This window comes from Myotis myotis, unplaced genomic scaffold (genome assembly GCF_014108235.1).
Source record: "Myotis myotis isolate mMyoMyo1 unplaced genomic scaffold, mMyoMyo1.p scaffold_m19_p_19, whole genome shotgun sequence".
NCBI lineage: Eukaryota > Metazoa > Chordata > Mammalia > Chiroptera > Vespertilionidae > Myotis > Myotis myotis.
The window spans coordinates 26678088-26692432 of NW_023416323.1; the positions used below are offsets into that span (position 1 = coordinate 26678088).

At 42.6% G+C, this 14345-nt stretch overlaps 1 protein-coding gene across 1 annotated transcript in view; it reads right to left on the reverse strand.

Moving 5' to 3' along the window:
• The window catches only part of HYDIN (HYDIN axonemal central pair apparatus protein), a 343591-nt gene that overhangs the window by 252139 nt on the left and 77107 nt on the right, over positions 1-14345 (reverse strand). Inside the window, exons 7-8 of the mRNA XM_036346816.1 lie at positions 13796-13930; positions 5063-5262 (exon numbers count right to left, since the gene is read on the reverse strand). Coding sequence (XP_036202709.1) covers positions 5063-5262; positions 13796-13930 — 335 coding nt within the window. The remainder of the gene's footprint in view (positions 1-5062; positions 5263-13795; positions 13931-14345) is intronic.

A 14345-nucleotide genomic window follows, 5' to 3' on the forward strand; every position in this document is an offset into this window, starting at 1 on the left:
AAGAGTAATTGTTTATGTTCTTTGCATATTTTATAGCAAGTGCAGCTCCTTATATTAGTATAAAGAACCTTGTGCTTATTGTATAATGCTTGGAGCCTATTGTAGCTTTGCCTTTGTGCTAGCCTATAAACATTTATTGAGCACTTGTTTACTTTAGATACTTGGTTAAATGCTGGGGACACAAATGAAGTTAAATACAACCCTTTCATTTGAGAAGCTCATATTCTAACGGCAGCAACAGACCTATAAAGTTACTTTTCTTTTTTGTAATTTATACGAATTTAACCATTTGTGAACATAAACATTAATTGAATCATTATTTCAATGAAAAGAATATGATGTTTTTTAAAACTACTTCCTGTGAGATATTATTTCTAACTGTATATTGGCTCTAAAAGTAGTAAAGACCAACAAGAGATGCTGGGTTTTTGACTGACTCCAAATTCTCAAACCATATCCACTGCTCTGCCATGTCTATTGACAACCATATTAACCGAAATCGTGGTCCCCAGCCCAGTCGGGCAGCAGTCACCTGTGTGCTTTTCAGAATGGACACCTGCCAGGGGATCTCCCAGAGATTCTGATTCAACACGATGTGACCACAAATCCAGCCGCGACCCTTTTCATTGTAACCCTCAGGGTTCTCAGCTGTAAACAACAGAAACCAACTCTGACTAACAAGCAGAAAAGAGATTTATTGGAAGGATTTGAAGTTGCTCACAGAATTGACAGCATGGTTGGAAAATGTGCATTTTGTGGAACGAACCTAAAACTATTATTTTATGCAAAGTCTAAGCAGGAAAACAAAAATATTTGCAGGCAGGGAATTTAATTGAGAGTCTCGGTTACACCGAAGATGGGAATGATGAGAAGCCCAATTTAAGACAGCGAGATAACTCAGGGATTAGTAACAACAGCCACTTCCACCCGGGCTGGAGACAAAAGATGAGGAGGAAGTATGACCAGGCCCTGGGGGCCTGGCAGAAGGTGGAACCCATGGTGGGCTTGTCTGAAGGGCTAGAATCACAGGGAAAATGCATTTGCTTGCTGGGGACTCTGCTGAAGTTAGAGAGGGAGGAGGAGATATACCCTGGCTTCTTCCTACCCTCTAATCTCCTTCTAGTGCCCCCAGCTGGTCAAACCCAGCGGGTACCCAGCTGACTCAGGAGGCTAGAGGGACTAACACAGCCTGAAGGTGACACTGAGTATTGTAGGGAAAGGGTGAGGAATGGATTTGCGGGTACAGAAGCCTAGAACTGCGTCATGTCTATTTTAATCCAGGCTTTGCTATTATAACTTGCTGGGGGAGTTTCGATAAATCATTTATTTCCCTTCTCAGACCTTACTTCCTTCATCTGTACAATGGGAATGTTGGACTATAGTTTCTAATGTCTTTATGATTCCCAGCTAGTCCTTAAGTTGGCTAACCATTTTACCTTAGAGGTGTTTCTATATTAGGGGAAGGTGATTCACGTTCATAGTGACGGATACACATGCTTGAGATATCTTCCTGCACTTCACACTATTCGATCTGCGGAGTGATTTTTATTTCACTTTACGGAAATGCAATATGTAAAGAAACTGTCATGTATGCGTAGCTGTGAAGATTCCGCCAAACAGCCCAGGAGGATGCGCTGCCTGCACTTGTTTGCCCACCTGAGCTGGCTTCTCTTTTCTAATGAAAGAATACCAATGTAACGGAAGTGGTAACGTGTACTGCAGATGGCGGTTGTGGGAGGCCTTTTATTAAATTTTTAAAAACTGGTTCTTTCTAAGTCACGGTGAGCCAGCTGAACAACCGGCTTCCTTCTCCTTCAATCAAAAGAGGCGAGTCCCGCCTGGAGATGGCAGGCTCAGGCTGTATAAGCGCTACGGACAATGTCAGGAGACACCGAGTGTCACAAGAACTCTTCCTTTGCCTTTGACGGTGCATTTATCTGAAGTAGATCGGGGTCCTGCTTCCACCTAGGATGCAGAAAGCTAGAAAGAGGGTCTCTCCTACTCTAACGATGAAAACAAAACAAAACAAAAAAACCCCCACGATAAACAGCAAAATCCCAAGTTTTCTTGAGCCATTCAGAGCACTGGGGTTGCAGGACAAACAAGTGGCAGGAAATCTAAAAATGGACAGTCTTCAGCCCTCAAAGGAGATGGGCGCCTGCAGACTGTGTCGCCTGTGAGAAGCAGAAGAAGCAGTGAGAGAGGACGGAGAAGAAGAAACATTTGAAGAGATCATGGCTGAGATCCTCCAAAAATAAAAAAAGATCCAGGAAGCTCAGAGAACCCCGTGCAAGATTGAAACTAAAGCTAAACAAAAGCAAAATAAATAATTTCTTAAAAATAAAACACAAAACCCACACCTGGACGCATCATATTCAAAGTGCTAAAAAACTACAAATATAGGGGTAGGCAAAAGTAGGTTTACAGTTGTGTGTACACAAAACACAGTTTATTCTCACATTATTAATTATTTATAAATTATTGGGCTATATATTTGTATCACACCTGTAAACCTACTTTTGCCCACCTGTATAAGAAAAAAATCTTGAAGGCAGCCCAAGAAAAAGACATCGAGGAAAAAGATAAGGGTTATAAGGAGACTTCTCATGAGAAAAATATAAGCCAATAGACCATAAAGTGACATCGCTAAAGTACTAAATAAAATATGTGTATCTATTACTGTCAATTCAGAGTTCCATAATGCAGAGAAAATGTCTATCAAAAATGAAGGCAAAATACTTTTCATTAAATAGATAAAGGCTGAGAGAATTTCCAGTAGACCTATGCTGCAAAGAAATACTAAAAATAGTGTATCCGCGAGGAGACATACAATACCAGGCAGAAACTCAGATCTACGTGAAATGGTTCAGAGACAGTGATGCTCCTGGGACACGTGGAAGAATAAACACAAATCCCTTCCCAGGGGATGTGCCTTCAACCTGCATTACGGCAGCCCTGCTACCTACCATGCAGCAGACCGAGCAAGTTGAAAACTCTTCTACAAGGAATACCTAGAAAGACTGGATAAAATACAACTACATAAATGTGTGGCTGAGCACGCAAACAATTCAGGCAAATCCGCAAGATTCAAAAACGAGGAAGAAACTGAGAACTAGAGCCGCAGGCCACTGAGCTAGTGCTGGGTCTGCCCTGGGTTCCCAGCAACCTGGAAGCCCGGGCTTTAACAGCCCGCCTTGAGACGGTCAAGTCAGGGCACGTATAACAAAACCCCCATATAGAACCGGGAAACCTGCCCTAACCGGTTTGGCTCAGTGGATAGAGCACCGGCCTGCGGACTGAAGGGTCCCAGGTTCGAGTCCGGTCAAGAGCATGTACCTTGGTTGCGGGCACATCCCCAGTGGGGAGTGTGCAGGAGGCAGCTGGTCGATGTTTCTAACTCTCTATCCCTCTCCCTTCCTCTCTGTAAAAAACCAATAAAATATTTAAAAAAAAAAAAAATAGAACCGGGAAACTTGAAGGGCTGCCAAACCATTCTCCATTAGCACAAGGAAAAATGTCTGTCTTGGTTTTGAGAGGAAGGAACAAAACTTATCTAGGGATTCATAACTTTGGACATGTGTCCTATGCAGGTTTGGGGTTTGGATTTATACTCTCAGTCCACGAACCCCCAAGTCAAATAATCAGCAAATAATCACCAAGAGTCTATGCAATCTAACCTTTATGAACCAGGCAGAAGCAAATGCTAATCCTTTCTCAAGAGATGTATCCTTAAACCAGCAAAGGATTCCACAGATAAAGCCCTTCAGAAAATGGGCTCACAGTCCAGATCAATATACACACTTTTTGAAGTCATAGAAAAGAACTTGACCCTCTGTTTCCTATCCTCCCAAGCTGGTCACTCTTGTCATGGCCTTGCTGATCAGACGCCGTTTTGAAGTTTCATAACAATTGTTCTTTCCCACCTTATAAGAGAGCTCTTTGCAGGCAAGGACTGGCTCATTGTCCTTCATATTGTCCCATGGTGTCTACTACCCTGTAGCGACTTCTCAAATTATCAGATGAAACGCTAACTCCTTCCGCTTACTAGCTATGTGCTCTTGAGCAAGTTATACAACCTCTCTACTGCTCTGCTTTCTCATCTTCAAAGCCTGCAGAGCAGGTTGAGTTTCTCTCACACATCTCATCACTCTGAACTCTCCTTCTGCCTCCCTCTTCTATTTTAAAGAGCCTTGTGATTGATTACACTGGCCCATCCCGATAATCCAGGATAACTTCCCCATTTTAAGGTCAGCTGATTAGCAACCTTAATGACATCTGCAACCCTAAACCCCCTTTGACATATCATATTATACACTCACAGGTTCTGAGATTCGAATATGGGCATATTTGAGGAACCATTATTCTGCCTACTACACTAGCCGTAGCTCATTTGAAGAAACAATCAAAAGAAACAAACACTTAATATATTCCACTTGCTGTGTATCAGCAATTAACATTTATTAATTCATTTATTCCTCACAACAACCCTATTAGGTGGCTACTATACTTTTTCCTATTTTTCAGAGGAGAAAACTGGGCACCATGATCCAAGGAATAGGGGTGGCCCCTAGGAAGTGGAAAAGGCAAAGAAATGGATTCTCCCCTCAAGCCTTCAGATAAGAACACAGCCCTGCTGGCCCCTTTGATGTAGCCCTGTGAGGCTTCTGACCGTCTAATGCCAGAGAATAAATTTGTATGGTTTTAAGCCTCTAAGTTGGTGGTAATTTGTTATAATAGCAGTAGAAAAATAGTACAGCCAGTTATCAAATTCTTAGATAAAACAAACGTTTATTAATAGATTCCCACGGACCATTCTCCATGCTACGTAGAGAGACTCTCATCCAGCATTTCAGAAAACCCTCCAAACCCAAACAGGTAACCTTGAAATTTGGATTCCTTTGGGGATGAAGAGGAAGTCTGCCCCACATCCGTGAGATCTCCCAGCCTGGCAACTCCAGGCTGTAACAAGCAGTTCCAACCCCAACTGCTATTCTAGCCAATGCCCTACGCTGACTGGATATAGCTATCATGGATCAAAAACAAGAGGCACAGGAATGCATACCTGTATGTTGTGATGTGAAACACAGCATCTCTGTTGCCGATGTTCCGGACCAGCAGAATCTTCTGAGTCCTGTATTTGACAGGGCAAGTGGAAAAATTCAGCTTGTCAGGAAAATCCAGGATGGCTCGAGCGCCTCTGGCTTTGATGGGTACGATGAACTTTTCTCTTTCAGTCACACAGGTCAACATATGGGCATAATCCTACAGGAGAAGGTACAATCATTATCTGTGGACACAGCAACATGATCAAGATAATTGGGCAAGAAATATGGCCATATGCCAGGCATCTAGCAAAAAAAATTAATATATTCTATGAAACTGTCTCAAGACAATTATAGTTGTACTTTCATTGAGATACTCTTTTCTGACAGAGAGAGCAGTTCAAGTGTTAAAGCCTACAAGCTAACAGAAAGCTTATATTTCTTGTTTCCCAGATGTTAGAGAGGAAGGGTGGGGGATGGCACCCTTGTGTTTCGATCAGAGGAGGTTCACACCAGTTCCTTCACATCCTCCTTCTAACCATGCCTAATCAGCCTTCTAACATGTGTTAAATGGATAGCCCCAGTTGGTTTCTAGATGGTAATGCCAGGCTTGAAAATTATGTTACCCAGACATAGGGGAGCACAAATTACATTAAGCATATTTGACCCTAGAAAACCCCACTGAAGTCAACAATGAAACAGCCTTGTCTGATTACATCAGAATCCTAAAGAGGTGAGTGTTGTTTTTCATTGTTTCTTAGGCGATCAAACCTAGCAGGCAAAGGTTTTGTTGGGAATCAGAAACTGGAAAGCTCCTGGCAGGTGTGGAGACTGAACATTAACTGAGACTTTGAGAGAAAGAACAAAAGCTGCTGCTGAACCCAGGATAAGAGGCGATCCAAAGTAATTTGTCCTATCTTATTCTATATTTACATATTCTCTGCCTCGCTCTGTAAGAAACTGGGAACAGTTAGGAAGCCAACAGAGATATTCACAAGGATGTTTTCAACCCTTTTCATATGTCCAAATGAGGAAGACTTGAAGTTTGGTTGGAATTATACAGGGGTGGGCAAAAAAGTATGTTTGAATTCAACGACCTCAGGAGGCCGTGGGGCTAACCCTGCAGGTCACTGAAATTCAGGTTTCTTTACTGATTTTCCTTTTTTTAAAAATATGTTTTTATTGATTTTAGAGAGAGAGGATGGGAGAGGGATAGAGAGATAGAAACATCAATGAGAGAGAAACATCAATCAGCTGCCTCCCGCCCGCCCCCTACTGGAATTGAGCCCCAAACAAGGCATGTGATCTGACCAGGAATCTAACCATGACCTCTTGGTTTATGGGTCAACGCCTAACCATTGAGCAACACTGGCCGGGCAGTTCACTGATATTCAAAGACTACAAGAATGTGTAAATAATGAAGGCTGGCAACTGGAGCACTTACTAGATTGTACCTAAGTGCACTGTGCCATTGTGATATTCTTTTGCGTTAATAAAGCCATTGTAATAATCATAACCTGCACGTCCTTTTGCCATACAAACTGTAAACCTACTTTTGCCCACCACTGTGTATTTTTTTTCATAATCAATTCATGCACTCATAAAAGATTATGAAGAGATTCTTTCAACAGCTCCTCGATAATGTATTCCAGTCCCTAGAGTTCTACATTTAATATGACTACATTAGATTATGTAATATACAATTTATATTACTGTGCTGGCCTAAAATTAATTCCGGTGTTACGACAGGGGAGGCTTCGTTAGACTGCGAGCTAAGCAATTACTTCAGCTGATGGACTCCCTTCCGCTGTGCTTAGCGCCAGAGCAGTGAGCTCTGGCCCCTCTACTACAGGAGACTCAGCCGTAATTTACTTTATATCCTAAAATTTTATCCCATGTGCTCTCCAGATGAAACGTCCAAACCACTTTTTGTCTATTAGCCTTCCTTCCAACGTGCCTTTCCTCTTAACTTTGAAACACCAGCAGTAGGGTATGAAATTGGCAGACGTGGCTTTCTGAGAAGTGAAAAGAATGAATCTTGAGTTTATATTAGCTCTGTGAGAGAGAGCAAACATGGCAATAATTCTGTCCTTTAAATGCTCAGGCAACGGCCTCTCAAGGCTGAATGAATTCAAGGTTGGGCATAGCCAGTGTAGTTAAGCCCTGGCTATCCTCTTTCTGCCTTTCCCCCACTCCTAAACTATTGTTTTTAGGTGTGTTTGTGGTATTGTGGCTATGTTAACTTTTTAAAGGTCCTGATCTTTTAGAAACAGACAATGAAGTATTTACAGATGAAATAATATGATGTATGGGGCTGGCTTCAAATCTTCTGGGGCAGGGAACAAGATCGATGAAGTAAGATTGGTCACGCACTCATAACCTGAAAATCTGAGGGAAGACAGTTCACTCTACCTACTGTTCTCTCTACTTGTACAAATGAGTGAAAGCTTCTATAACAAAAAATATTTTTAACTAGAGGCCCAGTGCACGAATTCGTGCATGGGTGGGGGTCTGGATTGGGTTGGAGGGGGCCGATCATGGGCTGGGTCAGCTGAGGGGAAGGGCCACAGGCGGTTGGCCAGCTGGCCCCGCCCCCTGGTCCAACTGCTGGTTGAACTCCTGGTCGAGGGGACAATTTGCATATTAGCCTTTTATTATATAGGACACTTTCAGATGGCTCCCTGACCTACATTGTGTGATTCCTAAGATGCTCACTCTCTGCAGCCTTGTCTCCTACGCTCTTCCAGCAGCGTCCTCTGCTCTAGCCGCATGCCTTCTGTTGCCCGGCATGTTTCAGTGGCAGGGCCTTTGAACCTGCCCTCTCCCAGACACACATCTTCCCTCAGATATGTGCATGGCTTGATTTAGTTTTCTGTTCAAATGTTACCGCATCAGACAAGTCTTCCCTGACTCTCCTATTGAAAGGAAACAGGACCCTCTCATCACTCCCTCTTCTCTATCAGGTCAATACCTGACATTAAATTATATGCATGTTTGTTTATTCACTGTGGAGCACAAGCTCCAGAAAGGCCCAAGTTTGTTCTGTTCTCCTAAGGATCCCAGCTCACAGAACTGGGCCTGGTGCAGAGTGAGTGAAAGAATATTACTCATTTTTTAATATAATTTTCTTGATTTCAGAGAGGAAGGGGGAAGAGAGAGAGAAACATCAATGATGAGAGAGAATCATTGGTCAGCTGCCTCCTGAACTCCCCCTATTGGGGATCGAGCCCACAACCCAGGCATGTGCCCTTGATCAGAATCGAACCTGGGACCCTTCAGTCCCCAGCCTGACGCTCCATCCACTGAGCCAAACCAGCTAGGACAATATTACTTATTTTTAATATCTTTATTTGGGTATTAAAGTATCAAGAGTTCTTCATTAAGAGATTTCCCAACACCATCATATTAGCCTTATTATAAAATGATACTGATCAAGTCCAGAAAGCTAAAAAAGTAGTGATATGACTCAAGGATGACATGAAACAAAAATGGTGAGAAGAACTCCTCTTATATAAGACTCTCAGACATCTTTCTTTTGGCTGAAATAACAAGAAAGTTAACATCTAATATGCTTGTGGCACAAAAAGACATTTGAGTCCTTTTTTATAAGCTTTTTGCTTTTATCATCTGTAGGCTATTCTCAGGTTGAGAACACATATTTATATTTTCTTTACATGAACTTTTACTTACCTATCTCACTTGACGAATATGTACTGCACACATCCTGTGTGTCAGGCACTGTGCTAGGCCCTGGGGTTACAGAGGTGACCCAGACAGAACTAGAGAGGGCCAATTCCAGGCAGAAAGAACACAAAATCCTTAACATTTTTTTGCCAACAAACATTGTTGATTGTGGAAAATTTTATGATATCTAAACTTTAATTCAAAATGCTGGCAATATATTTCATTATTGCCATTTTAGATAACACTAAACACGTTAACATTTTCCTATTTTTCTTGGGCCATCATTTTTTAAGTTTCACAGTAACAAATCAGTAAAACAGTTTTGACAATAAATTAGATGTTTTCTTAAAACATAACAATAAAATTGCATCACTTCACATTTTATTCGCTGTAGCCATTTCCCTATGATAACACTGTAGTTAAACAGATGCTTCCTTAAGCCCAAGAAAGTACCCACTTTTGCTTTACTGCAAAACCCTATTATTTTTCAAACACCTTTTCATAGTAAATATACAAATTTAAGAGGTCAAGAAAAATGCCAGGCTCCAGAATTTTGTGGTATTATGACAGCATTGACTATTATGTTTCAGCTAGAGGCCCAGTGCATGAAAATTCAGCCCAGCCTGACCCCTCTCACAGTCTGGGAGCCCTCAGGTGTAGGAGGCAACCCAGCGATCAGGGGAAGGTGACACCCTCATTACACCTCTGCTGCTGCCACTGCCGGCAGCGCAAGCCTCAGCCGGCCCTGGGTGGCTGGGCAGCTGCCATTCAAGGTTTGCCTGCGCCTCGGGCCCGCCCTGGGCAGCTGGGGGGCTGAGGGGACTGGGGGACTCCAGAGGCAGGCGCCCCAGTGAGACTGAGGAGACTGGGCACTGCCTTCTTGTGGTTGTGGGCGCCGCCATCGTTGAGGGTGTGGCAGTCAATTAGCATATTCCCTCCTTATTGGCTGTGGGTGCCGCCATCTTTGTGATGGTGTAAGGATCAATTAGCATATTCCCTCTTTATTAGATAGGATGACATGTACACTAGGATTATTCGATTAATAACATATCCAATCATTATTTTAAAGTCTGTGTGAGAAGAGATAAGGAAAGCTGAAGTAAATTTGCTGCACCTGTTATCTGGGTATTTGGCATTCTTAACAAGTTCAATCCCTAGGAGGCCAGATTAATAGATGACAGGGGGGAAATGTGAATTGCATTTTCATCTCTGACATGCTAATATACATGGGTGCTGAAAATCCGATTGAAAGGGGACTGGCCTATTAAGCGATGGCACACTGCAATTTACATATCTCACCCTCCAGATGTGAGGAGGATAAATGAGAATGGAGCGTGCTCAGATCAGCAGGGGATAAGGAGGGAAAATACATATGTACGGTGGCTATCAATTTGGCCAACTGAAGAAAAAATGACACAGTGAAAAGATGAACTTTTATTTTTCCTAAAATAAATCTGGCTCCAGTTAGTCCTCTGCTACATTCTGGAGCAGCACTAAAGACAGCATGACTAACCCCAGCTGGCCATTCTGTGCATGCCCCTGTCGGCTTTCCAACCGTCAGAGTGGAAATGTAGATGCCCAGGGACTGGAAACACTGCTGATGGTGCAAGTGTAAGAGGATCTTTGCAGAAAAAATAAAGCAAAAGTAGCAGCAAGAGCTTCTCCACACACACGCCATCAGTCTTAGTCAGCAAAAGGAGAAATCACTATGTCCTTAGAAAAACAAATTCTGTAAATCATATTATAGCTTCGAGCCCATATCCAAAACAAAATCTTAATGTACGCAAAATGAGATCATTGCAGTTCTCTAGGGAGCCATTATTCTCATTTTATGCCTCTGCATACACGCTTGTAGCCTTTGATAACTTTCAAATACTTAGAAGAAGAAACAGTAAAACAGCAGTTAAAATTTATCCAGGGGTTTCCCAGCAAACACGCAATGTTGGTGAAATGGAATGATAATAGGGAGTAAAAAACCTGGGAGAAAAATAAGCAGGCACAAAATATAGCCAAGTAGTAATCCTCAATGGAATGTTAGCATTCCATATTTATAAGGTAAATACAAACATACCTAAAATACATTTCAATTATGTATTTGCTGTATAGATAAGCAGTAATAAAAACTCTCTTTTCTTTAAGCCTTTGATTAGGGAAAACTTAAATCATATACAAAGAACACATATACAAAGAACAGTATAACACATCCCACATACCCATCACCAGATTCAACAATTACTAATATTCTGCCACTCTGGCTTTCTCTATACCTCAATCCATCTCCCCTTCTATTCTTATTATATGTCTATAGTTTCAAGGTAAAGTTTGGGTATATTGGAAAGCATAAGTATTAAATGTGCAATTTTGACAAATGAGTTTATCCACACAACCCACACACCTATCACAATCTAGAACAGCGGTTCTCAACCTGTGGGTCACAACCACTTTGGGGGTTGAACGACCCTTTCACAGGGGTCGCCTAAGACCATTGGAAAACACATATATAATTACATATTGTTTTTGTGATTAATCACTAGGCTTTAATTATGTTCAATTTGTAACAATGAAATTGGGGGTCACCACAACATGAGGAACTGTATTAAAGGGTCACACCATTTGGAAGGTTGAGAACCACTGATCCAGAACATTCCACCTCCTCAGAAAGTCCCATGTGTCCTTTTCTCAGGCAGACTACCTGCTGGGAGAAAAATACTTATCCAACAGAAGACATATTTTCTCCAGCACAGAAAAAAATTAAGGAAAGCCAACTCCTCAGGTCCAGCAAGCTTTCTATTGCAAGATGCACAAAGGCTTATAATCGGCTTATGCTTGGCTTCCTACAGAAATGTCAGTGTGGGAATTTGACACCCAAACTAAATCCAGGTGCTGTTCTCTTATCAGTTGCTATTCAGATATAGAGCCTCAAGGAAAAACAAGGACTTCAATCGCACTTAACAAAGGACATTACTTCTGGAGCTATTTATCTTTTCATTTATTTCAACAGGACACCAAACAAAATGCCAGGTCCACAAGCACAGCCCAAGAAGTAGTGATATTACAAATTGGCAAAATAAGAATTGCAGTGTTATTTATTATAATGGAATTTCGAACCACTCGCTACAGTGATACATACTTGGCAGATCACATTTTAAATTCTCCATCCCTGCTCTCCAGAAAAGTAGAAACAATAGCAATAAACAAGAATATGGGGAATGACACTGACAGCAGCTAATAAGTATTAGTGATGGAGAAGCAAGGATTTAAATCTAGTTCTCTCGGACCCCGTTATGCTCTTTTGATTCCAGCCATAATGACATGTCACGAACACTATTAACATCCTATTTAATAAAAGGCTAATATGCAAATCGACTGAACGGCGGAAACAACCGGTCGCTATGACGCGCACTGACCACCAGGGGACAGATGCTCAATGCAGGAGCTGCCCCCCTGGTGGCCAGTGCACTCCCATAAGGGGAGCACCACTCACCCAGAAGCTGTGAGCCAGGTTCACGGCTCTGCGAGTGCAGCAGTGATGGCGGGAGCCTCTCCCACCTCCACAGCAATGCTAAGGATGTCTGACTGACAGCTTAGGCCAGTGATGGCGAACCTTTTGAGCTTGGCGTGTCATTATTTTGAAAAACCCTAACTTAACTCTGGCGCCATGTCACATATAGAAATTTTTTGATATTTGCAACCATAGTAAAACAAAGACTTATATTTTTGATATTTATTTTATATATTTAAATGCCATTTAACAAAGAAAAATCAACCAAAAAAATGAGTTCGCGTGTCACCTCTGACATGCATGTTATAGGTTCGCCATCACTGGCTTAGGCCCATCAGTCGGACATCCCCCAAAGGCTCCCGGACTGGGAGAGGGCACAGGCCAGGCTGAGGGACCGCCCCCACCCTCCAAGTGCATGAATTTCGTGCACCGGGCCTCTAGTTATATATAACCTGATATTTTGTCATGCCTATTTAAACCTTATTTTTTGTCCTAACTCCTTTGATCATGCAGGTAAAACCCATAAGTCCCCACTTTGGTCCATATAGAGGAAAATTCAACCCACACTTTTGTGCTCTTAGAGAAGGGCTAGGGAGGAAGCCTCCTCTCTCAGTCCCCCTTAGCTGGTCCTTCCTTCTGGGAGGAACTGGAATTCCTTCAAGCGAGGAGAGCCTAAGGATGGGTTATATTCCCCACCGCTCCATGGTGCTCAGGGGAAATGGCCTCTTTTTGAATTCAGGCTCTTTCCATTCTTCCTGTGTACACATGCTCTAAGCTATAGCTTCTCCACTCCTCCTTGGATGGAGCTATCAGTGAGGTCAGCCCTTCACCAAGGCCCAATTATCTACCAATCCCTTTCCAGGCAAACAGGAGGAAGCCCCTTCTAGTCCTCAGGTCTGGCCACATTTTTTACCATTAATTAGACTGATACTGTGATCAATATTTGGATCTTAGGTCTCTTTCCCAAAACTAGTTAGAATCTGGGGCAGAGGAATGTAATAGCTAGAATCCCAAACTTCCAAGAAGCCATTTGCCTTAGCTCGCAGCATCTGGACCACACCTTTTCCTTTTTGGTATCCCTCTAACTGTACAGTCAAATATAAATATGCTGAGGTAGGTGCTGGGGGAGAAGGGAGAGGAGGGTTTAGAAGGATTACCCTTCTTTACATCCTGGCTACTTACAGCTCATATAAGCCCTCAACACTCCTTGACAGTTGTATCCTCATTCCCAGTGGAATGCCATCCCCTCCTCTCGCCCAGTCTTACTCCTCTCATCACCACCACCACCAACAGTAACACCATCAACACCACCACCACCACCAATACCATCAACAACAGCAATATCACTACCGCCACCACTACCACCACCACCGAAACCATCAACAACACAACTACCACCATCAAACCAATATCACTACCACCTACACCACAACCAATACAGCTAATACCCCTACTAACAATACCAATACCCACACCAACACCAAAACCAACCACCACTTCCTTAATGCCTGAATTGCAAACTGCTGGTGAAAGCATGCAACCAATTTCTTGCCAGCACTGCCGTTACCTTGTTCTCCTCTGGAGTGAAGAGGATGCGGAATATGGACGGCACTCCTGGAGCTACTTTGTGGCCAATGTCTTTGGGGCTGATTACTTTAAAGTACGGCGAGCTTTCCTCAATAACTTTCACCATCCTTGGAATCTGCAAGAAAAACACAGAGCGATGACTGTGCGTGTGAAAGTGCAGAAGGGGAAGTGCAGGCCTCGTAGGTAAACATGAAATCTCCATCTACCACCCGCTAGCCAGGCGACCTTGGTCAGGTCTAAACTTCAGTTCCATCAACTGTAATAGGAGATGACAGGCCCTACCTCTATCCCAGTGTCTTACACAAAGTAAGCAATCAATGTATTTTAACTTTGAATTTCATGAACATTATTATTACTCACTTTATTGTTATTTTAAGTCTTTGTTCATTTTATTATTTAAATGTGACTATCTTCAGAGACCAAGAATGTGACTGCCAAGACCGCTCTCACACAGCCGAGTTGAGCTGGATTTCCCAACATCTGAGAATTGCTCTGGGAGCAGAAACCACACTTGCTGCACTCTTGCTACG